General features: G+C 37.3%; 1 protein-coding gene across 3 annotated transcripts in view; it reads right to left on the reverse strand.

Annotated features, from left to right (window-relative positions):
- The window catches only part of LOC112050742 (uncharacterized), a 45,011-nt gene extending 25,256 nt beyond the window's left edge, over positions 1-19,755 (reverse strand). The window contains exon 1 of one of the 3 annotated variants that reach the window (XM_052885740.1): positions 19,384-19,755. In XM_052885740.1, the coding sequence (XP_052741700.1) occupies positions 19,384-19,460 (77 nt within the window). In that variant the 5' untranslated portion in view covers positions 19,461-19,755. The remainder of the gene's footprint in view (positions 1-19,383) is intronic. The other 2 variants (XM_024089084.2, XM_024089085.2) reach the window with 2 other exon arrangements.
- Between the last annotated feature and the right edge of the window lie 6,042 nt (positions 19,756-25,797).

Genomic DNA, 25,797 nt, shown 5'->3' on the forward strand with positions numbered 1-25,797 from the left:
AACGCGATCCAGGGACGGATGCGCCACCAGGATGGCCGAATGTTATCGCCGTTTAGTGTTGGAAATAGTAGTCTGTGACGGATATGACGTCGCTCGATCTCGTGTTGGCTTCAGTGTGCTCGTGGCGTTCGAGCCGACCACATCTCTTGTTGTGTAATTCTTAATCGGTTACTTAGGATAGGCGGGGAGAGTGACTTGAGTGGAAAAGGGGAGTGTTTGTATACAGTCAAAGGTACCTTTAACCCTACACACATCGTTCACAAGTACGTGACTCCACTCAAGGTCATTCTCTGCCATTCTAGGGTCTTATTTTGGTGACAGTTTGATTTGCTAATTAAGTTGTCCTGACAAGTGTTGTGAATCATAACCTTTGTTCGACATTAGTTTTCTTATATTTGTAATCACCTTTTGAGTCCTATAATACTAGATACTTATTTTTTTTAGTTTTTATAAGTTTTCTTATAAACTAACTTGTTAGGAGGAGGATGAACATCCACACCCCTTTCGTTTTCTACACGACATCGTACCGGAACGCTAAATCGCTTGGCGGTACGTTTTTGACGGTACCTACGTTCCTACCAGCCAGACCTGGACCAATTAAGAAAATCTGAATCGGGTCAGCCGGGGATCGAACTCAGGACCTCCGTCTTGTAAATCCACCGCTCATACCACTGCGCCACGGAGGCCGTCAAAAATTTCCTTGATCATCCTTATGAAAGAGCACTATTCAACATTGTAGGTACAATAAATTACCATCTGATATAAACGAAGCTACATCTATGTTTATTTACAAAAAAGAAATTGAAATTTTATTTATTGAATAACATGTCATTCATTGTAACACATGACGCATCCAGTAAGCTCTGATTTTTGTTTTATTAAAACTAGTCGAGTATTCTACTTAGCAAACATGTAATTTTAAAACTACCCGCAATTTTTTTAGCAATTATTTATTTAGATTTTTTGTCTGTAAAATTTAAATCTAATTAGTCTGTACACACGTGAATAATTAAATTTATTTAACCTTAGTGAGTTAATTGTGTTTATTAATAAGCGAATTTAATTTAATTCTTCTGAGAAAAATAAAGATCTTAAACCAGAGGTACAAGGCACCTTATGTTAATAAATAAAGGCTCGCTCCCTACTGTTTTCCTCCCATTCCTGAAGTGGAAAGTTACTGTATACATAAACAACCTAAATAATTGATATCTAATACGGGTGCGATGTTGGGATAGCAATTCAATTGCTACGAAACTTTTTACATTATAAATATATTCCATTGTGCATATGCTTTAGTTGGTAGGTGTACTTAGATGTTGAAACTAGTTGTTTGGTGCCTGCTTGATTTACTCTACCCAAAATCTTTCACCATACACTTTGTTTTTTTTAGGGTTCCGAACGTATGTAGTACAAAAACGGAACCCTTGTCATTTGCGCATTTTTTTTATTCTTTACTAGTTAGCCCTTGACAACAAACTCACCTGATGGTAAGTGACGATGCAGTCTAAGATGCAAGCGGGCTAACTTGTTAGGAGGAGGATGAAAATCCACACCCCTTTCGGTTTCTACACCGCATCGTACCGGAACGCTAAATCGCTTGGCTACTAAACTAGCCACGGTCGAAGCCTCCCGCCAGCCAGACCTGGATCAATTAAGAAAAGCTCAATCTGCCCAGCCGGGGATCGAACCCAGGACCTCCGTTTTGTAAATCCACCAGTGGTATGCGACCACTGCGCCACGGAGACCGTCAAAAATTTTAATGTCTCTCTGATTTCTCTGAATGTACTGGACCAATCCAGTTGAAATTTGGTACACATATCAATTCTGGTGACCCAAATACAAGGATGTATCGTCATTCATTGAATCGCTGATGACGATGACATCATCATCATTAGCAACTGATATTCGGCTCACTGTTGAGCACGAGTCTCCTCTCAGAATGAGAAGGGTTAGGCCAATAGCTTCAACTAGTAGCGGATTAGCAAACGTCACTCAACTAGAGAGTTAAGAAAATTCTTAGTTAATGCAGTTTCCTCAAGATATTTTCCTTCACCATTAAACCCACGACTTACTAGACACGGGCATAAGTTAGTTATTTCTGCATATCATCTCCAAAGAGTAAAAAAATCTTTTGTAGGTTTGGGTGTACTCTTCTATAATAAGATCCCCAAGACTGTGATGGACCTGCCAATGCATAGCTTTAAGGAATGTGTTAAAAACATTTACTTAGTCGAGGGTACTACAACATTGATGAGTTCCTTAATGATAAAGATGCTTGGAGCCCGTTGGTTCAGCTTCCACCTTCACACAGGAAGTAAAACTATAAGCAATGTAAACAGTAATTGTTATCAATTGTAAATTATAATACTGTATACTTTTTCAAAAGAGCAACTGTTGAGTTTCTTGCCGGTATCTTCTCAGCAGAACCTTCCTTCCGAACCGGTGGTAGAATCTTTACAAATAGTCAACTGACGTGTCAAAAGTGCTTGTAAACTGAGCCTACTTGAAATAAATGATTTTTGATTTTGATTTTGACCATTTGATAATTAAAACTAATTAAATAGTCACATAAAACAAGGAAGCAAATGACTCACAAACGTCAATAAACTATGAAAGTCACACGAAATTTTTGGCACCAAGCGCAGGTAAATTACTTCCGGGCACGTATGTTACACACAATGTATAGACAGTTCGACGAACTCGCGGCGTCGTTAGATATAATAACTTATTGCTGTTCAAACAAGTTAAAATACTTCAAACGGTAGTATATTTGTAACAAGAATAAAAAGTCATGTTCCAACTGAAATGATGAAAGGTATAGCTTAGGCATCGTATAGAGAATGCAATGAATGCATTAGCAAAAGGGATTAATAAAGCGAGGATGAAATGGAAATGTCAAGGGGAAGACCAAGGCGAACGTTTCTAGACCCAATCCAGGATATTCGGAATAAAGGTCAGGTCAAGAGGACCTGACCTTTATGAAGAGACCTTTATGAAGATTACCGAGAATGCAGGAAGCAAGGGAGTTATGTAAGGATCGTAGCAAGAACCAATCAGTTAGGTAGGTATACAGCTAGAATGATTGTGAGATCCTGTTTAGCTGGTGGGAGGCTTCGGCCGTGGGTAGTTTCCGCGCTACCCGCAAAGACGTAACGCCAAGCGATTTTGCGTTCCGGTATGATGCCGTGTAGAAAGGAGTAGTGTATTTTCATTCTCCTCCTAACAAGTTAGCCCGCTTCTATCTTAGATTACACCATCACTTATCATCAGGTGAGATTGTAGTCAAGGGCTAACTTGTATAGAATAAAAAAAAAGATAGCGTCATAGAACATAGCATTGTTGTGTTACAGGTTAACAGGGGCAGGACAGCGAATAATAAAATGAGTTGACGAGTAATTTATACGAATAGAGAAGATTGACATATTTTTCCGACCCCACTTAAGTGGCATAAGAGAAAGGAGATGAAAAGAGGTAGGACAGCGAATCGAGTATCTTTAGGAACTACCCTGCAAATTGCTGTTATAGGGGATATAATATACTTGTTCAAATAAAGTAAAGGAGATGAAATACTGGCAAATGCTAAATGAGTACTCATTAGATGAATGTAAATAACACAACTACATCTAAGATTTTTTTTTACTGCTGAGCTCGAGTCTCCTCTCAGAATGAGAGGGGTTAGGCCAATAGTCCACCACGGATTGGCAGACTTCACACACGTAGAGAATTATAAAAATTCTCTGCTATGCAGGTTTCCTCATGATGTTTTTCCTTCACCGTTTTGAGACACGTAATATTTATTTTTTTAAAATGCACACAACTGAAAAAGTTCGAGGTGCATGGCCCTTACCGGATTCGAAGCCACAACCTCCAGGATCGGAGGCAGAGGTCAGATCCACTGGGCTACCACAGCTCAAGATGAATGATGATGATGAATTATGTTAAGATGAAGCGCTGACTATAGCAAATTATTCATGGGATAAACTTTATTGTCAAATATGCCAAGAAAAATGATATGCAAATCAGTGCAATTGAATTCAAATTTCAGTTCTCGACATGCTTAAACAAATATCGTATGAAATTTCCGAACGTGAATTCACAAATCCCACAGAGACGGCCTTCGACATATTGGAATGTTTAAACTAAAAACGTTGGCTTGCTGATTAAAACTGAGCTTTTAAAAGTTGATACAACAAAGAGTTTCTGTGAGACGTTATTACCGTACTTTGCCATAAATGCAATTTCTAAGGAATTGAAACAGCGCCATCTAGTGGCACTACTGCACAACTTTTCCTTAGAAATTCACCCAAAAGATGTTTTCGCCGACTATATCATGTAAATTAGTTAACTCGTTGTTCCATATTTAAATGCTTCGATACTTATTACTTTTATAAATTAAAATAAATATCAATACATCATCATCATCACATATAAATAAGAAGTGTGACGAAGTAGTGGGCGTCCGCTAGTATAAAAAAAAAAAATGATATGAGTTAGATTTTATTTATCATCAGTGTTTCCACAATTTTCTAGCGGTAATAACATCTCACTGTGTATACGTAACAAAATGGAAAACCATTTTTCGCACGCGAAAATTGAAAATGAAAAAACAGACATTGTCAGTTTCAGATCTTAAAACAAATATCGCATGAAAGTTCGAAAGCGCGTCAGAATGAACTTAAAGCCTGCGATTACTAGACTTACTTTTTCTTTTAAAAGCTAAAAGTTTGTCAACCTATGCTATTACCAAAACTATGTACAGGCTACTTTGGAGTTTCAACCATGGTTTTTAGTTTTAGCAGAAAGCCGGTTTCAAAGCTCTAGACCCACAATTGTTCAAATATAAAACGTATTTTTCACTATTCTTGCTCAAAAACACTGTCTTATTACCACTCCATAGGGGTGCTAAACAAGCATTTCAGCCTCTAGGGCTAAAGTAATTTTGTTGTTTTTTTAACTTTTATTCGTAAATAGAATCATCACAGGTGGGTAAGAGTATATATATTATATTTATTGCTTGAAAAAAATTGAAATTGGAACGAAATGCAGCGTCTATGTCTAAATGCGCATTTTTTTAAAAATTGAGTTGCGAGCTGGATCTGTAAAAAGAATTTTAACATTGAACACTATTGAATTATTTTATTTTCTCGTGAAAAGTATAGTGTAACAACCCATTAGAAACTCGGTTTCTATTTAGCGGTCCTCGTCTTACGGCTCGTGCCCTAAAAATACCTGATATTTTTAGTCCTTAAGTAATTCTTCATAAAAATACCTGGTATTTTTAGTCCTTAAGTATTTTGTACAAAAATCAATATAACTTAAAAACCGTAAAATTTCGGCCTACATAATATACTGCTTTATTTTAGTAGGCCTTGTTAGATATCGCCTGGTAAAGTATGTCATAATAAGGTCACCCTATAAATGAGTACAGAGACGGTTGTTAACCCTTGAAACCTACTACTTCCACCACGCTCCAAGCTATGGTAAGAGTATTTGCTGAGGGCTTATGGATATTCAGCTTTAGAAAAAAGTGGAAAGTCTAGCCACGACAGGCCCTTGTTCTATAATAACTCGTGCAAACGGCGGAACACTTTATGTACACAATCCACGGAATGTGCGTCCGTTGGCATCGAGCGCGCAGGTGAGTGACTGAGAAATTGGCCCGTGTTGTATAGTTTATTTATTTCTACCAATCGCGATGAATGTTTTCATTATAGATCATGAGCCGAAGACTAGATCTTAGGATTTACTTGAGCACGTCAGATAAACCTGTGGTAGGAATCTTTCATGCTGTTAAATACCTCTATCAAGCATCAAGGCATTGGTAAAAGTTTGAGCGTCGCAGGGACCTATTAGATTTGGTAGATTATACGATAGGAAAAACAAATGGTTATATACAGCTTTTACTTTCAGGGGTGAGGAAAGAATCTACAAACTTTAAGGTCAATTTTATTAGGGTTATTTAGGGGTATATTTCTTTCTACATTAAAAGAAACATACATGCTTGTGGCTCGGGATCAGGGTTTTATTTTGCAACTTTATAACCCACCTATTTACTAAGGTTATTCTCGTATCGTGAGATTTATTAAATGCATATTTTTAACTATTAATTAAACCACGTTTGGAATCCTCGTAACTCTTTCTCGTAATTTTGACCAATTATTGTCACTACCTACTGTTTAATAATGATTATGACGTTTTGAAAGTGCTTGTAAACTAAGCCTTATTGAAATAAATTAATTTTGATTTTAACTTTTTACTTTTATCTGATGTGTGGTTGAGTATTTCTGGATTTTGCTTTTTTTGCTACCCTAAACGTTGACCAATACTTAAGGCATTTATTCACACTGGAGGTACTCAACAGCATTAACGGCTCCTCCCTTAGACTGACATGTTCAAGTAAATCCAAAAATCCCCTCTCCGGCTCTTTAGCTATTAAGATTTGAATTATATGAAACACGCCAACTGGGTCACGCACGCTTTCAACAAGCTTTTATTTAACTTGCCCTGTTAGTATCAGTTTTGAACGTCTGCATATTTTAATACATAGCCTACTTCCTCTTTAGACGAGAAGGCATTTAGAGCTTAGACCCACCACGTTGCTAAAAATGCGGATTGGCGGGTGACGATCTCTATCAGCTGATGTTAATGATCAGAACCGGCTTAATGTGCTCTACGAGGCTGGCTGGTGGGAGGCTTTCGGCCGTGGCTAGTTACCATCCTACCGACAAAAATTTACCGCCAAGCGAATTAGCGGTCTAGCAACCGAAAGTAATGTGGATTTTCAATTTCCTCCTAACAAGTTAGCCCGCTTTTATCTTACATTATCACTTACCATCAGGTGATATTGTAGTCAAGGGCTAACTTGTAAAGAATAAAAAAAATAGAGGCACATCGGTATGACATCACCAATTTCCCACTTTTAACGTCCGTGGCGAATTCATTGGATGGCAGGGTGATAATATTTTCTCATGTAATTGTTTGATAAATTATGGTCAGAACCGACGGGTTAACGAGCTCTGTGAGGCACGGGAGTGTAATAATCTTTCCAACTCCAGGTTGCTATTATAAATTTTCTGGAAGAAAGACCAACCCTTTACCCATACCCATAAAGCTTTGGCTGTACATCATGAACTCCGCGTAATTCCCATTGCCGTCGGAATACGGGGATGAAATACAGTTTATGTTACTCGCTGATAATGTAGCTTTCCATTGAAATGATTTTTAAAATCCGTCTTGTAGTTTTAGAGCCTATTTAAGCTAAGCCAATAATCTTTTATTTTACTAAGTAATGTTTGATATGCACAATGTTTTAGTTAATTGTTGAGCGAGTTATACCTTTATTATCTATTAGCTATACCTACTTGTGGTGTTGTAAGGGGTAATCTCTGGAACTACTGAACAGATTTTTAAAATTCTTTTACTACAAAAAAATCCACATTATTTGTTAGTATCATAGGCTATATTTTATCCCTATGTTCTCACAAGAACGGGAACTACGTGAGTGAAACCGCGGGCGTCGACTAGTAGGTAATTACTATAAACGTATGTAATACTAGTCTACAAAGACATGTGAGGGATCGAACCATCGACCTCGCGAAAGAAGGTCGCAATTTCAACTCATTAGGCTCTAGCTTCCCCCAATTTGTCCCCATTAGAGTAGGGTTGTCAACCTTTCGTCAGCGAAATAAGTACAATAGAATGAATGGAAATTTTATGGGAAACAAAACAATAGACGAAGATTTGTTTTGAATGTTTGAATCATTATTTATATATTTTTTATAAGAAATAATCATTTTATTACATTTATTTTTTAAATTATTATTATTGGCTACGCTAAAAAACTCTATTGCATCAGTCTAAAAATAGTGAAAAGGCGCGTTCATAATATTTTAAAATGAAAGCTTTCTTTGTAGATTTTGCTGTATAATATAGGTATTTTTGCGTATATCTACAGTATTTTTACTTTTAACAGTACTCAGACCCGAAATATACTATTGTACTATATACTATAGTAATGTTGGCAACCCTGTCCAATATGTACCTACATATTTCGCGACCCTTTTGAATAGCGGAAATAACATTGCCAAATTAGTCTCCAACCAGGATAAAAGCAAATCGAATGACGTAATTTCACTAATTAGCCAATCTAGCGGGGAGGGGGTGTTGCTACGCAGTTTGCAGGGGCCATTAGTGAAATGGTGCTACGATGGTGACTCACTATGGCTGTTGCGGGCGGAAATGGGGAATTGATTGAGCTTTATAAAATGTTACAACCCTTGCATAGCTGGCAAGGGCAAAACATTTTCAAAATTGTACTTTGTTTGTGATCTTTTTTTGACGGCCTCCGTGACTCAGTGTTATGCGCGTTGGATTTACAAGACGGAGGTCCTGGGTTCGATACCCGGCTGGGCCGACTGAGGTTTTCTTAATTGGTCCAGGTTTTTATCGCCACGCGATTTAGCGTTTTGGACGATGTAGTGTAGAAACCGAAAGGGGTGTGGATTTTCATCCTCCTCCTAATTTGTTATGGATGTAAATCTAGTTTACATCTTCGATTGCATCATCACTTACCAGAGATGTGATTTATTTGAAATACTTCTATTTCAAATGCAAATACAAAATGCAAAATACCTATTTTGTATTTTGCATTTAAATGCTTTTTGTATTTTATTTGAAATACCTTTCGAGATGTATTTTGTATTTTTAATATTAATTTCAAAATGCAAAATACTTTGTGATTAAGTTTAGCCAACATTAATAGTCAAAGAAAACGAAATGAACGAATGACGCTTGTATTGCCGAATTTGACCAATAGAGGCGCCTGCTAGCCATGCGCGCCCTTTTTAGGGTTCCGTAGTCCACAAGGAACCCTTATAGTTTCGCTATGTCCGTCTGTCTGTCCGTCCGTTCGTCCGTCCGCGGCTTAGCGCAGTGACTATAATTACTAGAAATCTGTAAATTAGCATGAGTGTGTATATTAAAATGTAAACAAAGTCATATAATAAAATCTTTAATAATAATTTTTTAGGCTAAAATTATTAATTAAAAATAAATTATGAGTTAATTAAAAAGTTAAAGCTGTAAATAAAATAAGATATCTCAGAGTCTGTTAAAACTAGAAAGCTGAAATTTGGTATGGATATGCATGCATATTAATTACGTCTATAGGTAAAGTAGTAAAAAGAAAATACGAAAAATTGTTTTTGGGGTTCTTTCCTACATGAAAAGTGGGCTTCTTTCTCACATGGGGCACCGTTATCGGTATTTTTGTGCATTACATAAGGAATTAAACGGCTCATTTAATCTACGGAACTCTACTCTGCGCTTGGCCCGACACGCGCTTGGCGGGTTTTTTATTTTTTTCTTCGTTGGTCAAAGTGCACGCCTTTATTCTTGACGAGTGTCAATGTCACACGAAAACAACGAACATTATGACGAACGTTTTTGTTCGGCTATGTCTCTAATTTCTCATGATAAATACAAATTATCTGTGATTTGGTCAAAAGGTATTTTATTTTGAAAAAGTATTTTGAAAATACCTATTTTGCATTTAGCATTTAAAATACCAAACGCAAACCTATTTAGTATATTGCATTTGAAATAGTAAATCTCAAAAGTATTTTGCATTTTGTATTTAAATGCTTTTTTAAAACCATTTTGTACATCTCTGTCACTTACCTACCATCTGGTGGGATTGTAGTCAACTTGTGAAAAAAAAAAATAAACGCAAATTATTTTTTTTAACTTTTAAAAAGATTTAAAAAAATCCACGGAAATGAAAATTTAAATGGACCTGTTGAAATTCACCCAATAATAGTACAAGACTCCAGATCAAAAAAGAAGCCAATGAGGAATTGAATGAGTTGTGCCTATACCTTCCAAGTTAAACTAACCACTTCAAATTCATCGTAACTGAACACTATTCCCCTTCCACCTGGCTCACTACCAAACGATGTTGCCAAGTAACTTAGATTTTCGTAAATTCACAGGTTATTTAGAAATTATAAATTCCTAAAACGATCCAAGCTGGCAATTAAATCAGGATCACGAAGATTACTGCAGGAGGATTATTTTTAAAGCAACACCTACAGTACTGTGTCAGAAAATTATAAAAACAATTATAGGTATATGCTTTTCAATATCCAAGGGAAAGCCGATGGGGCTCGCTTTCCGATTGGGCGAGGCAATTTTAGAACAGAACAATTAATTACGTGATGGTTTAACGAAATTGAACCAACCGGGTTACGTGGCAATTAATTACATGATGGTTTAACAAAAGTGAACCAACCGGGTTGCGTGACGATTAATTGGAATGACGACGATTTTTAGATGAGATATTCGGCAACTTAAAGTCAATATTAACTAATTATATATACATAAAAAGCAAAGATTTTCGGGATGTTTGTAAAATAAATAAGGTTATTCTATTATATAAATAGAATTCGAATTGAGAAACCTCCTCCTTTTTTTGAAGTCAGTTAATAAATAAATAAAATTTCTAATTCAATCAAAATCTTTTAACGTAATTTGATGAAAAATCATATTATTAGTTTTGTGACTTTTTTGTTAAGAGAATAATAAACATAAACGCGCAAATAACAATTATATTTGTAATTTTGTTTGGTCGCCCATACTTTAATAATTTGAAATGAACGTGACGTCACTATTGGACTGTATTTAATAGGGGGCGATTTAAAGCGATCCTTGGCAGCACCGCAAAGACCTTATATCTCCAAAACTACCTAGTTATGACAGATGTACAGTTTCTTTTACAAAATTGCTTTACTTTTAGCATATTTAACATATTATATACAACTAGCGGACGCCCGCAACTTCGTCCGCATGGAATTTAGTTTTTCACAAATCCCTCGGGAACCATGGATTTTTCCGGGATAAAAAGTAGCCTATGTGTTAATCTAGGCTATAATATATCTTAATATCAAATTTCAGCTAATTCGGTTCAGCAATCGAGGCGTGAAAGAGTAACAAACATTCATATCATCAAAATCATCAGTTTTCGCAAATCTCGGGAAACCATGGTTTTTTTTCGGGATAAAAAAATAGCCTATGTATTAATCCAGAGTAAAATCTATTTCCATTCCAAATTTCAGGCAAATCGCTTCAGTAGTAGCGGTGTTAAAGAGTAACAAACATCCAAACATTCATACAAACTTTCGCGTTTATTATATTAGTAGGATTTAAGAACTTTCGTCATCCCTATTAAATGGTGGTTCAACAAAAGTGGATGACTCACGTAGGTAAATGAGTAATAATGAGATTCGCAGTGTGCAAAGAAGCAATTAAACAAGATATTGACTTTAGCTCGTGTAAAGACTCGACTCCTTTGGGCAACGGGAAATGGGATTGTGCTGAGCAAATCCAACTAAGCGTTGGATGGATCAAAGGAAGTGAAGATTACTCTTTTGTAGTCACAAAAGCTAACAAGATTTACTATAATGTCTCAAACCGTGACTACGTAACTGACTATAGATATGGCCCGCCCGTATCTATTTTCTAAATCTATACTTATAATAAAACTGGTCGAATTCAATACATTTATTCGCCATTTGAGATTTTACTTATACCATTTGCAACACCAAACGTTACCGTGGCATAACGGACGCCAGCGCCATCTAGAATCTATACTTATAATACGAACTCTGTACATTTTGTACATTGGAGATATTTTGAAAATTTTTGTTGGGGGACATTTTATAATCGATACTGAAGCTAAAAATATTTTTTTTCGAATTTGACGGTCTGTCTGTCTGTGTTTTTTTGTTATTCGGGCATCACGCTCAAACTACTGAATGAATTCAAATGAAGCTTGGCACGGTTTAAGACCATAGTACGGAGAAGGTTATAGGATACATTTTAATGCGAAAACAAAATAAGAAGGGGTGAAATAGGGGTTGAAAGTTTGTATGGAAAGTCCTTCATTTTTAGAGTTACATTTTTAAAAATTTGTTTATAAATCATAAAAAAATACATAATATAATTTTTTTAAATTCAAACTGTGTGTTTACGTTCATTTCCACGCGGACGAATCCGCGGGTGTCCGCTAGTGTATAAATGCAAAAGGTCATTTATCACGAAATCTCGAAATCCGCTTGACGTACAAAGATGAAATTTGGCAGGAAGTTTATAGTTAGTAGGTATCCGCTAAGAACGGATTATGCCATAGGGCCGGATTAAAGAGGTTCAAGGGCGGACGAAGTCGCGGGCGTCCGCTAATTCATCCTATGGGGCTTCAGAAAAATTGTCACCTTGTTATAGCTTGGCAAGTCCGTTCGTAACACTCCCCATGGTCCGCGGCGGGCCGGGGGTCGTGTAGCGATGAATGAAAACCCCACGTCTGATGCCTGTCACTTCCCCGCACGCACCATTTCCCGCCGTCGCCCGCATATCATCAACGAACTTGCCAAGCTATAGTTGTTGGTCTAATAGTCACAACTACTATATGCATAGACAGACCTACTTAAGGTCCTAAGATCCGGCATTAGAAATACATTTATTACTGATGAGAAATAAATGATAGATAATATTCTCAGTGACACATTGCTAATAGGTTGCCTAGTTAAATTGCGGCCAGACACAGTTTTTTTGCAAGGCTTTTTTATATGCATAATAGGATTGAGACGAGCACAGCTATAAAAACTGCCAATATCCAGATAATTGATTGAAGGTGAGCCAAATTTAACACTGCTTCAAAGAGAATTTCGGAAGCGGTATAATAAGTTATAAGATTTTATGTTATTATTTATTTCACACTTTTTCATATCCCCATGGAATAATCCAACGTTACCCTCAGGGCTTGTCAACTCGCATCGCCCCATTCTCTGTCATGAATAATTTATAACGCAGGCAAATTTACTCAAATCATGGATGTTATCCAATTTATGTTTTCTATATTATTTGTATGTAGAGCAAATACAGTAAAATAACACTGATAGCTAGAAGTCTGTGCTGGCTAGTAATATCTTCAAAATCTCAAACACTGAAATATTAATTATATCATCGGTCGTAGATCGTTAGATGGGCTTCAAAGCGTCGCGGAATTATCATTGGTTTCACACATTGAGTACGTCATCACTCGTAACACATTTCTCTTTATTCATATTGTGGCTTGTGTTTTTACACTTCCAAAATAAACACGAAGGTATAATTAAGGGATTAAAATAAGAAAAAACAGTAAATATTTTTTTAAGTCCACGTCCACTCACAACATGCGCTTGTTACGTACTAAGATAAGATGTGCGTGAACGTCTTTTGGTAATGACTTAAAATAAGGAGAGGCCCATCTAACGATTTATATCGATAAATTATATATACTAGCGGACGCCCGCGTCTGCGTTCACCCTTCATTATCAACCGATGGACATCCACTGCTGGACAGGTCTCCTGTATATAGACTTCCCAACGTCACATGACTATGACACTCGCAAATAACGTGGCTTTATGGTAAAACAACTTACAGAATCGGTTCTGTAGGTCGAGAGATTGCTCCCTACAATACCACAAACCTCTTTATAATATTAGTACTGATCATTAATTAGATAGGTAGATACTCGTATATTATAATTGCATTAATCAAGAGATTGTGTTATTGTTTGTTATTTTGTTGCACCAATACCTATAGAAAATGTTATTTCCTAGGTAAGGTACTGTGAGTAAGTTTACTGCACTTCAAAGGTACGGCGGGTAACTAAATTACGAGCCAAGCGTTTGATGCAAATAATTCAATAAATTGCTCACAGGTGTATGATGTTATAATCCTAGTCGCTGGATAATTTTAGATCGCTTTCGAGGTATAAATAAGTTTATGGGTAAAATCAAAGATTTTCTACTATTAGATACGACTATGTTACGTGCATACAAAATAACCGCAAAAGTGAACCGAATTAAAAACAAAAAATTAAGTGTATCTATTATATTATTAATTATGTACTTTTGTAATTATTTCTCAATTTATATGTGAAAACTTCGCTGGCTTAATGTCAACAACTATATATGTTTAATTTTAAGTAATAAGTAATCGACTGGTGACAGACGGGCTGGCTCATATTTTCGCAAAGGATCAGCCTGGCTGTCCAGCGCGGAAATGCAGCCAGTATTCTTGTCACCATTCCACGTGGGCATGATTTGTATAGTTATTAGGATAAGTTAGCTTAAGTTCCTTATTGTATTCTTTCTCAATAATAATAAAAAAAAAGTAATATGTGAAGCTGTTTGTTTTCCTTAATAAATAATAAAAAAAAGAATTTAGGTACTTTACTGAGCGCACATATGCATTTTGTGTTTATAATATAAATATATGAAATATATCATGTATATATATATAGTTTATACATTTCTTAAACACATAACTCGACATTGTAGACAATATTTCGATATTATTTGTTTAAACATTTTCTACTGTGTTTCACAAATGTTTACACGAGCAGGACACTACAATGATTTTTTTTAAATTTTAGCCTGTATGTCTGTCGTTTGTTCGTAGTAATCTTTTATCCCGGAAAAATCTACGTCACCGCAGGATTTGTGAATTTCATGCACACGAAGTCGCGGGAGTCTTCTAATACCTAAATATTAAACGTCGTAACTTAGCTTAACTTAAGCTCTATACAGTTATATTCTATGCCTTTACACTAAATTCAAAATTCGACCGCAGACGATACGTTGCAAAAAGCAATATCAATTCACCCCCACTGCAGTGAATAGTCCCGTAGAGAGCTGAAGCACCTGCTTGAATACCGCAGCTATATTCATCCCCAATATTTACACAGTCTGTAATTTTGCTCAGGAGAAGGATGTTAGGCCGAAATGTCAACACAACTATTTTTAAAAGTATTCGTAGCTCTTTATTTGTGCCTATAAATCTTACATGTATACATATAACGTAACTTATCGTTTTAACTTAGCTATGTTATTGCGCCTAATATTTTGACGCAAAATAATAAATACGCAGGTTAAAGTGCATTCACATAAACTTTCATTTTACAATTTATCCTGAATAGACAGATATGTTATGCTATCGTGGATTATTTTATTGATACCACCTACAACAAAGGTATATTCAATTTTATTTCAATTAATTTACACAAAATATTGGCAAATTGTATACCAAAACCTTTCGCACAAAAATGGTGAAATCATGAAAATTCGTTCAGTACTCGTTGGACAGAGAAACAGAAGCGACAGAGGACACTTATTCATAATACGGGTATGTATAGACTAAGATTAGCACAAGTATGCCAGCTTTGCTTGAGTCTTTGCCGTGGACATCCTTGGTCCATAGAGTCGGAGTGCTAAAAAAATCTCCGAATTATGTAATCGAGGCTCGTTGCCTCGATTGTTGACAGACTCGCTTTTTGTGCTAAGGATCAGACTGTCCAGCACGGATTCTTGCCACCTTTCCACGTGGACATAATTTGTATAAATAGTTTTTATTAAACGTAAGCTTATAGAAAAGTCATATTATAGTGTCAATGATTACGTAAATGACAAAATTGCTTGGAAATAAAATGTATTACATGACAGGCTACTTATATACCTATTGTTAAATTGTGATAAACTAAAAAAGGATAAACCTGGCTGAGTTTGTTGTGGGCTCTTCTCGGACCAAGGCGCGTTTGGAACCCTCGTAACTTTAATTTTAAGTTTTCGAATAATTATTATCACCATTATCTTAAGTTTAATATTATTACCTGACGTTTCGAAAGAGCTTGTAAACTAAGCCTATTTGAAATAAATGAATTTTGACTTTGACTTTGACTTTAAAGTTATTACGACATGTTACTTTAAGTTACCTATTATATTCATTATCAATAAAAAAAAAAACAAAAGTTGAGTTTCGTTCCATCGCCGTTGTATTTCCAAGTGCATTGAACTACATGTATATAAGTAACAACTAACGAGGTTAACGTGGCTTATCCGATAGCAACTGGATCGAATACAAATAGGTACATAAGAGCGTTTACATTTACCGTCTTTGAATAATGTGAATTTCCATACGAATGACATTTTTATCTGCCTATTTTAATAGGCCCCCCTCCTTATAGAAAGGGGGATATGGAGCTTAGACCCACCAAGCTACTTCAAATGCGGTCTGGCGAGCTTAAGGTTATAAAGTTTGACTCTTTAACGATCATTATCAGATGTTAACGATAGTGACCAGTTGGCGTATTAATTATTTTGGTCTTTATTATCAACCTATTAAAATAAACGTCAAATCGATTGACAAAATGTCCTTTACCTACTGTGTGACACATTAAACATATTTCCAAAATAACTATCAGGGAGTGATTAGTGATCGATACTGTTGCCAAAAATGCAATCAGTAAAATTTTTGTCTGTCTGTCTGTATATCTGTATGTTCGTAATAGAAACAAAAACTACTCGACGGTTTTTAACGAAACTTGGTACAATTATTCTTCATACTTCTGGGCAGGTTATAGTATACTTTTCATCACGCTACGATCAATATGAGCAGAGCAGTGAAGTGAAGTGTTGGGCAAACGGGAGAAGTTACTCCATTTTTACAGCGATACTACTTTACGAATTTTTATTTTGAATGTATTTAAAGTATTTTGATTAGATGTTTAGTTTATAATTATAACTGACTGTGACGTCACCCGGGTCTCAGCTGAAAATCAGCGCTGCGCATTGCTTTCCAGCGATGAACGGCTAATGCTGAGCTGTAAACCCTTTCTGTTTGGTGTCACAGAAAGTCATGTAATATCTAAGATAGGATGTACTGTTTGTGACACTAAAAAGTGAATAAACTTATTTTCTTTCTTCTTTCTTTCTAAGGGCTGGATTAAAAGGGTCTAACTGCGAACGAAGTCGCGGGCGTCCACTAATTACTTATAAAAACCTAAGTCATTTTACTCTATCTTTGAGTTTATTGTAACAGACATACGCGGCGTAGGACTTTTTAATAGCTAGTTCAACATGATAAATCATTATAGTACACTACTTTAACGAAGGGCGTATAAATGGCTAGACACTGCCTAGCTGTGGTGAGCTTAATTAAATGAAGTAATTGTGTTTCTGTTGGCAAATGGAAATATACAACCACCTCTGCATTTAATGTAATTAACAATCTAATCTAATTTGTCCTTTTTATAATTTTTAAGAATGTTTAACTATTAAAAAATTATAAAAAAAAATCAACCCTCCCTCTGCGGACATTTTAGTGCCCAAGCAACCGATGATCAGGTCAGGGCTCCAGAGGAACCTCCTCCCAATACGCACCGTCTCCCGAATGACTGCTTTCTGTATTCGACCCTTGATCCAGCAGCTTCCGAAAGCTTCCGAAGCGTTTCGCTATAAGACCATTGACTGAAACGACTATCGGAACAACAATAGTTGACTCAACATTCCACATGGTTAATTAATTATTATTAACACGTTACGTGTTCCACCTTTGCCTCAGACCAATTATTGTATAGGACCTGCCTCGCTAGACGTTACTTTTCTGTCAAAGTATATGATCAACGATCTAATGTGATTATAGAAACTGTCTCTATAGTGTCGATGTTAAATAGTTGTAATCGTGTTCGTCGGTTAAAGAGCTCTGTAAAAATATCTTTATGTGTAATTGAATTGTGTAAAAAACGGGAAAAAACTTCTAGTTTAGTATAAGATTTATACCAAATCTAAGCTCGTTTTCTTCAGAAAATGACAGACAATTTTGTTCGTGTCTATGAGTGCGATACAGGTCCTTCTATAATTGGTCTGAGACCTTTGCCCACGACCGTGTGGAAGTTATTTTAGCAAAGAGGCGTGTATAACTACGGTTCTAAATATAAACGTAGCTCAAACACCGCGCTTCTATCGGAATTAGAATGTTATCATTTGTTATCGTGGATAGATCACGAGTTCGGATGATAGTGAAGCATTATATGACTAGCGGACTCCCCTCGGTTTCGCTTGCGCAGTTTCCGTTCCCGTTGGAATTCGGGGATAAACTATGGCCTATGACACACACAAATAACTTGGTTATCTGTTAGTCATCGTTATCAACCCATATTCGGCTCACTGCTGAGATCGAGTCTCTTCTCAGAATGAGAGGGGTTAGGCCAATAGTCCACCACGCTGGCCCAATGCGAATTGGTAGACTTCACACACGCAGAGAATTAAGAAAATTCTCTGGTATGCAGGTTTCCTCACGATGTTTTCCTTCACCGTTTGAGACACGTGATATTTATTTTCTTAAAATACACACAACTGCAAAGTTGGAGGTGTATGCCCCGGACCGGATTCGAACCCACACCCTCCGGAATCGGAGGCAGAGGTCATATCCACTGGGCTATCACGGCTTTGTGATTTTTCGCTTTCGCGAAAACGTATTTACTCGTATGTTAACTATACGCTTGTATAAAATAAACGCTCTACTATAATATAATATATTATACGCTTGTATGGAGTAAACGTTTGTATAGAACCTATATACCTATTTGAAATAAGATATTTTAATTTAATTGATTTGAAATCTTGACTGTTTCAATTTGACTTTTCAAAGATGCTGATAAAAGCCAAAAATAAATATTTTGATTTTATAGATCACTAGCGGACGCAAACCACTCGACGTGAAATTTTGTTTTTACAAATTTCACGGTAAAGATGGATTTTTACCGAATATAAAGTAGCCTATGTTCTGCACCAAAGTCCTACTTATCTCTATACCATAGGAGATCATTAATTTTGGACCCTTTGAAGTACCGACCAACAAAAATACAAGACACGAATCGGTAGGACTATTTATATGGAGTAATCACACTAATGTCATAGAGGCGAAAGTATGTATGTATGTTTGTAACTCCTTTACGCCGCAGATATTAAATCGATTTGGCTGAATGGAGACAGATTTTTATTATTTTCTATTTTAATGGAGAAATAGAATTTCACGCTGACGAAGTCGCGTGCGTTTTCTAGTAGTTCATATGGCACAAAAGTGATATATTGCTATTTAAACCAGTTTAGTGTTTCAGCCGTGAAATGGTAACAGAAAAACTTGATATTATTAGTGTAACAGTGACATAAGTCGCCTAATCTCAACAGCTTACCCTCTCTGAAAGAGATCGACATTGTAGAACTTGTAGAGCTAGAAGAAGAAGAAGGACGGAGGACTCGAAGGTGGCTTGCAGGCTACATGGTCGGAGAGAGGAGGCGCAAAAACTTCGATAATATTAGTATGTGTGTGACATAAGTCGCCGGTGTAGTGACAGCTTATCCTCTCTGAAAGAGATAGACATTGTAGAACTTGAGCTCGAAGAACTCGAAGGTGGCTTGCAGGTCGCATGGTCGGAGAGAGGAGGCGCAAAAACTTCGATAATATTAGTATGTGTGACATAAGTCGCCGGTGTAGTGACAGCTTACCCTCTCTGAAAGAGATCGACATTGTAGAACTTGTAGAGCTCCACGGAGAACTCGAAGGTGGCTTGCAGGTCGCTCATGGTCGGAGAGAGGAGGCGCGGGCGCGGGCGGCGCGGCGCGCCATGCCGCGGCCGCTAGCAGCCCGAGGGAGCCAGCCGCCGGGCCCCGGGCCTCGTGGCTAGCATCACAGCTCACCGCATCGGCCTCCTGCGACCACACCCCGCAACACTCGCGGCCCGGGCGTTCACGGCGCGCGGGAAACGGCAGCCGCGACCAGCGTGCGACCCACAGTGCGGGAGACTGGATATTCATTTTTTGTTGTGCGCACGGCGCATGCGCGCACGTCGCGCCGTCGCGCGTCGGCTTCGGCCCGCCGCCTGCAGTACTGCGCGCCTGGCTAGCGGGACAGGTGCGTCACATGATACGTACTAAAGTGTTTTTCAGATAGCATGGGTACGGTGACAGTTGCCTTATGACGTTCATAATACGTACTAGTATCGTGAATCGCGGCAAACTTTCAATAGTGAAACGAACTGTCACTGTACCCATTCTATCTGATAAACACTATAGATACTGTTTCCAGCGAGTTGTTCTGACTATTACCTGGAACATACCAGGTTTCATACATTTATTTCCACATTGTTAAGACCCGTAGTTGTCTTTAGTACTGCGCGACAAGTAGCGAGACAGGTGTGTCACAATTTTTTTCATGACAATTTAGCCTTTGACTGCCGTCTCTGCTGATGCCTATAGTAGGGGAGCCCAGGATGTTCAATTTGCAGTTACTAAATCTCCATGGGGACCAATATACCCGGGAGTTATTTTTCAGGGGAAGGGATATTGCTCACTTATAAAATACATGGCTAATATTGCTTTGTCTTCTCAGTGAGTTAACTTCTTTAAGGGAGGCCTAACTGGAGGCCGCTAAAATAGACTGTTAATTTTCCCGGCGAGATTTTCCATTTACCTAGTTCATCATCATCATTATCAGCCAATGGACGTCCTTAATATCCAGACATAGGTATCGGTTAAGGATTTAAAAACAACACGATATGAGCTGCCTGCTTGAAGTGGCTTTTTTTTTTTACTTTTTTGTTAGCCCTTCACTACAATCTCACCTAATGGTAAGTGATGATGCAATCTAAGATGGAAGCGGGCTAACTTGTTAGGAGTAGGATGTCGCAATCATAAACACCTCTTTCGGTTTCTACACATCGTACCGGTACGCCAAATCGCTTGGCGGTACGTCTTTGTCTGTAGGGTGGTTACTAACTAACTAATACTACTTATAACTAAAACTAACTTAACTAGCCACGGCCAAAGCCTCCCACCAGCCAGACCTGGACCAATTAAGAAAACCTCAATCAGCTCAGCCGGGGATCGAACCCAGGACCTCCGTCTTGTAAGTCCACTGCGCATACCACTGCGTTACGGAGGCCGTCAATGCAACCCGCATGTACCTTCGGACCAACTAATGGGGGTAAACCAACACTGCGCTTTGTTACCTGGTACCAATAATCATTTCAACAAGAATTTTAACAGCTATATTAATTATGAATGTTATTTAAACGGGTACATACCACGATAAAACGACGAGATTTTTATTGTCGATATTTCGACCCAGTTGCATGGATCGTGGTCACGACGGGACTGAAGTTGCGAGATGAGAAGTGAAGTCAGCTGTTAGGGGCAAAAGCGATCTACCCTCTTTCTTGTTCTTTTTCTTTTTTCAACGACCTCGCGTTTTTGGCTGTTTAGGCAAACCACACTCACGACATCGCTTTTGTTATTATGCGTATCGCGGCGCCCTCTTGGTTTGCACAATTCTACCACCGGGTTCCACTCGCTGGCTAGTTTGAAACCATCAACCAACCACAAACCATTAGTTTGATGGTTTCAAACTAGCCATTCATAATGAACAACCACGAAATAAGTTTAAAATCATTAGCTATATTAATATCCAAAAGTTAAAGCTACTGAAAAGAGGTCGTACATTTCGTTGTCAAGGCGATGATTCCTCAAATAACGCTACTGATCTTGAGCTCGTGCTAATATAGAAACACAATGAAACCAAACTCTTTGGCCTTCACTCACTCTTCCTATTGTAAATGTATACTTAATGTTTTGACAATATTACTTTGGTTTAATTTTATTTTATTATGTTTGTTATATGACTTTAATTTATGAAATGACATTATAAATAATTGACAATTTTAATATTAGTAAATAAAAATTATAATAATGTACTCGGCTTGCACGCCCATGAGGCAGATTGTGTATGAACATTAAAATGTAACAATATCTGTATATGACCACATTCTGGCAATGAATGATTTATGATTTATGATTTATTTGTCAGTATGTTTGTTCGTCTACAATTTTACAATTGTATCTTTAATTTTAAAGATCCGTAATAGCCCAGTGGATTTATTCTCTCCAGCTCCAACGTTTTAGTTGTGTTAATAATGAATGATGACACGAAACTGACCGCTTACGTAGTCACGTAGTACGGTAGTCGTAGAGAGACTAAAAGAAGAATGTTATGAATATAGACTAATTTATTTATTTATGAATCCATGCGATAACCTCTGAAATTTTACTCTGAAACCGAAGCATCATCAGGAGATCTTGACTCTACATCAATTGTTTGGATTCGTCAATATACGAAGATGATGACTTGGTTTGAATATATTGATTTTTAGTAGACATTCGGGTAAATACTTTATACTTACGTAAAAAGCAAAGATTGTCTGGACGTTTGCAAAATAAATAAAATTATAAAATTTTAAAATCTATTAAAAATCTTTTACAGTAATTAGATGAAAATTCATACAGTTTTAGCATTTTTTACTTACATTAAACGACATAATTCAATATATGAACTTTAAACACAAACGCACAAATAACAAAGATATTTGTAATTTTGTTTGAACGCCTTTATACAAATCTAACGATCATTAATGTGACATGATCAACGACGTCATTAATTCGTGCTTTTATGTATGGGACTTTTTCAGGGATCCGTGACAGTGCCGCAAATCTGACCCTTTAAATCCCTGCAGCTCCAAAAGTAATGATCGCAGATATCCTATTACTTTTACAAATACCATTACACTATACCACCACACTATAATATACTAGTACCAGACGATAGATATACTCCTACTATGATCGTCTACGTCGTAGGTAATGCTGAGGGATTACCTCCCGCTCGAAAGGTCAGGGGGCGGCGTGCTCTGGGTCTCGCTACGTCGACCTTTGTACCGATAGCGATAGAAAAGTACTAAGTACATATAGTATAAGGGGACGCCATTACATGAATAGATGCGTGTTTATTGCGGGGGTGCAATTTAAAATGGCTTTTCGTGGTGCGATATGTGCTACGTTCCACTAAGCGATCACAACGATCACGCTCACGAGCACAGTTTTCCCGTTCCACTTGTTTGAGTGTCGAAATTATAAACTCAAGTGGAATGGATTATGAAGCGTATGGAATGCTGCTACAAATTGGCGATTTAGAAAAAAAAACAGCAAAGGCACCAAACAACGGGGAGATAGTTTATTATACGACTGTGTGCTTAGTTTTAAATAAGTTTGTAAAATGGTGGTAAACAAAAAAATAAACATTGGCTGAGTTTTTTGTGGGCTCTTCTCGGACCAAGGCGCGTTTGGAACCCTCGTAATTTTAATTTTAAGTTTTCGTCTATTATTACCACCATTAGATTAAATTAAATTTTGACATATACCTGACCTTTCAAAAGTGCTTGTAAACTAAGCCTAATTGAAATAAAAGAATTTTGATTTTTTTTTTATTTTTAAGTGGATAAGATGCCAAGAACAGATTTTGCTAAAGGGCTGATTAAGGTCTAAGGTCCTCTAGTCTACGATAAACGACCACGACGACTCACTTCTTCATACCGATTGTTGTGAGCCTTGTTAATTAATTAACGACATCTACCGTCGCCGCAACTTCATCTACCGTCGTCAAGAGGAACACCTGCAGGAGTATTTTGGTATTTTTGATCGCTTAGTGGAACGTAGCCATTAAGAGGTTCGAGAATGTTAATATGACACGCCGCAGGTAGATACGATGAGGGGCGATTTTTTCGTGATTTCACCGTTCGTTAAGCTGACAGCTTGTTATAGAGCATAACAATATTTTTCGTATTTCATTTGTATTTTTTTTTTACTTTTAAAGCTTGCACCACGTAATAGAACGTAAAAGTTTAACGGTACAACTTTAAAATGGAAAGTTATTTGATACATGAAATCTGAATTTATATGTTAAAGCAGACGCCCGCAAACTTGTCCACGTGGAAATCCTTTATTTTTGAAATTTTAAGGAATATCAATATACATATCTACAAAGTTCAAGTCACTACCTATTCCCTACTCTTTAAAGTGATCCCACTATGTAATTCCTTATTAGTCATATATATTTAATGTTATACAGAGGTAAAGTTTGTGTTGCGGGTAATCTCTAGATCTACTAAACTGATTTTGAAAATTCTTTTACCAATAGAATTGAGCTGAAAGTCATTTTAGACGAGAAGAAGCTTTATTTTATCCCCATTCAACAGGAACGAGAACTATGAGGATAAAACCAATCCTCTCTCTGCCTCTGCTAATTCATCCTACTAATATTATAAACGCGAATGTTTGTATGGATGTTTGGATGTTTGTAACCCTTTAACGCCGCAACTACTAAATTGATTTGGCTGAAATTTGGAATGGAAATAGATTTACTCTGGATCAACACATAGGCTACTTTTCATCTAGGAAAATTCCATGGTTCCCGAGAGATTTGTGAAAAACTAAATTTCACGCGAAGTCGCAGGCGTCCGCTAGTAAATAAATAAATACGAAACCAGTAACATTGTCGAGATGGGTCAGACAGAGCGCTAAGGCAGACATCGAAACAACGATGTGGCAGATTTGGGACGGGAGTGGGGAAGTTTCAATCGTTGAAGGAAAAGGTCGTAGGTCAACATTTAGTTGATCGATATCCGCGGGTTCAAGGAACGCTGAAGAATATCTGAATAGTGATTATGTAATACATAATCAAGTGTAATGAGAACTGTTTAGTATATAATAAACTTCATAATTATCAGCCTACTTGAATAACTTATTAAGTGGCTTCATTATAGCAGACTAGCGGATGATTGATTCTCTACTTGTGTAAAGTCTGCTAATCCGCATTGGGCCAGCGTGGTGGACTATTGGCCTAGCCGTCTCATTCTGAGAGGAGACTCGAGCTTTCTAGTGAGCCGAATATGAGTTGATACTGATGATGAGGATCTTGTTATAGAAGATTACATCCAAACCTACAAAAGATTTTTACTCTTTGGAGACGATATGCAGAAATAACTAACTTATGCCCGTGTCTAGTAAGACGTGGGTTCTTCGTTGGTTCGTCGTGTCGAGTAAGACCTTCGTCACTGGTACGTGGTATAAAGTTTTTCGGTTCATCTAGTATCTTTATCTTTACTAATATATAAAGCTGAAGAGTTTGTTTATTTGATTGAATGCGCTAATCTCAGGAACTACTGGTCCGATTTGAAAAAATCTTTCAGTGTTAGATAGCGCATTTATCGAGGAAGGCTATAGGCTATATATTATCCCCGTACAACGGAACGAGAACCACGCGGTTGAAACCACGGGGCGTCAGCTAGTTTATACATATAATGCGATAACAGTTTGTCTTTGTGAGCTATCTATGACAAAAGGTGTGGAAGTTTGTAGGCGAGGTACAACAATGGCTGGCGCAAAGCAAAGATTGCTACCACTCAGCATATTGCTGCCTTCACAATAGATGTGCGTCGTCTAGCTACTTACGATACTTCTTGTAACTTTAGTTTATTTATTATATACTAAGTGGCTTTTGCGCTTTACTTGCTTTAGGAACGCGACCCAGCTAGAAAACAGGTTAAAAATACAGGTTTTTTTTTATTTCATTTGTATTACAATACAGCCGTGATAGCCCAGTGGATATGACCTCTGCCTTTCGATTTCGGGAGGTGGGTTCGAATCCGGTCCGGGGCATGCACCTCCAACTTTTCAGTTGTGTGCATTTTAAGAAATAAAATATCACGTGTCTCAATCGGTGAAGGAAAACATCGTGAGGAAACCTGTACACCAGAGAATTTCTTAATTCTCTGCGTGTGTGAAGTCTGCCAATCCGCATTGGGCCAGCGTGGTGGACTATTGGCCTAACGCCTCTCATTCTGAGAGGAGACTCGAGCTCAGCAGTGAGCCGAATATGGGTTGATAACGAACTATTTTAACTGGCGATCAGTATAAATGTGCCATACTTGGAATGCGATTGCTTAGTAGGTAGGTGTCTTTTGTTAAGAAAGATTCCGACGAATTGATAACCTCCTCCTTTTTTTGAAGTCGGTTAAAAACGTCAGTTTGACT

Source organism: Bicyclus anynana, chromosome 15 (assembly GCF_947172395.1).
Source record: "Bicyclus anynana chromosome 15, ilBicAnyn1.1, whole genome shotgun sequence".
In the NCBI taxonomy this organism is placed as follows: Eukaryota; Metazoa; Arthropoda; class Insecta; order Lepidoptera; family Nymphalidae; genus Bicyclus; species Bicyclus anynana.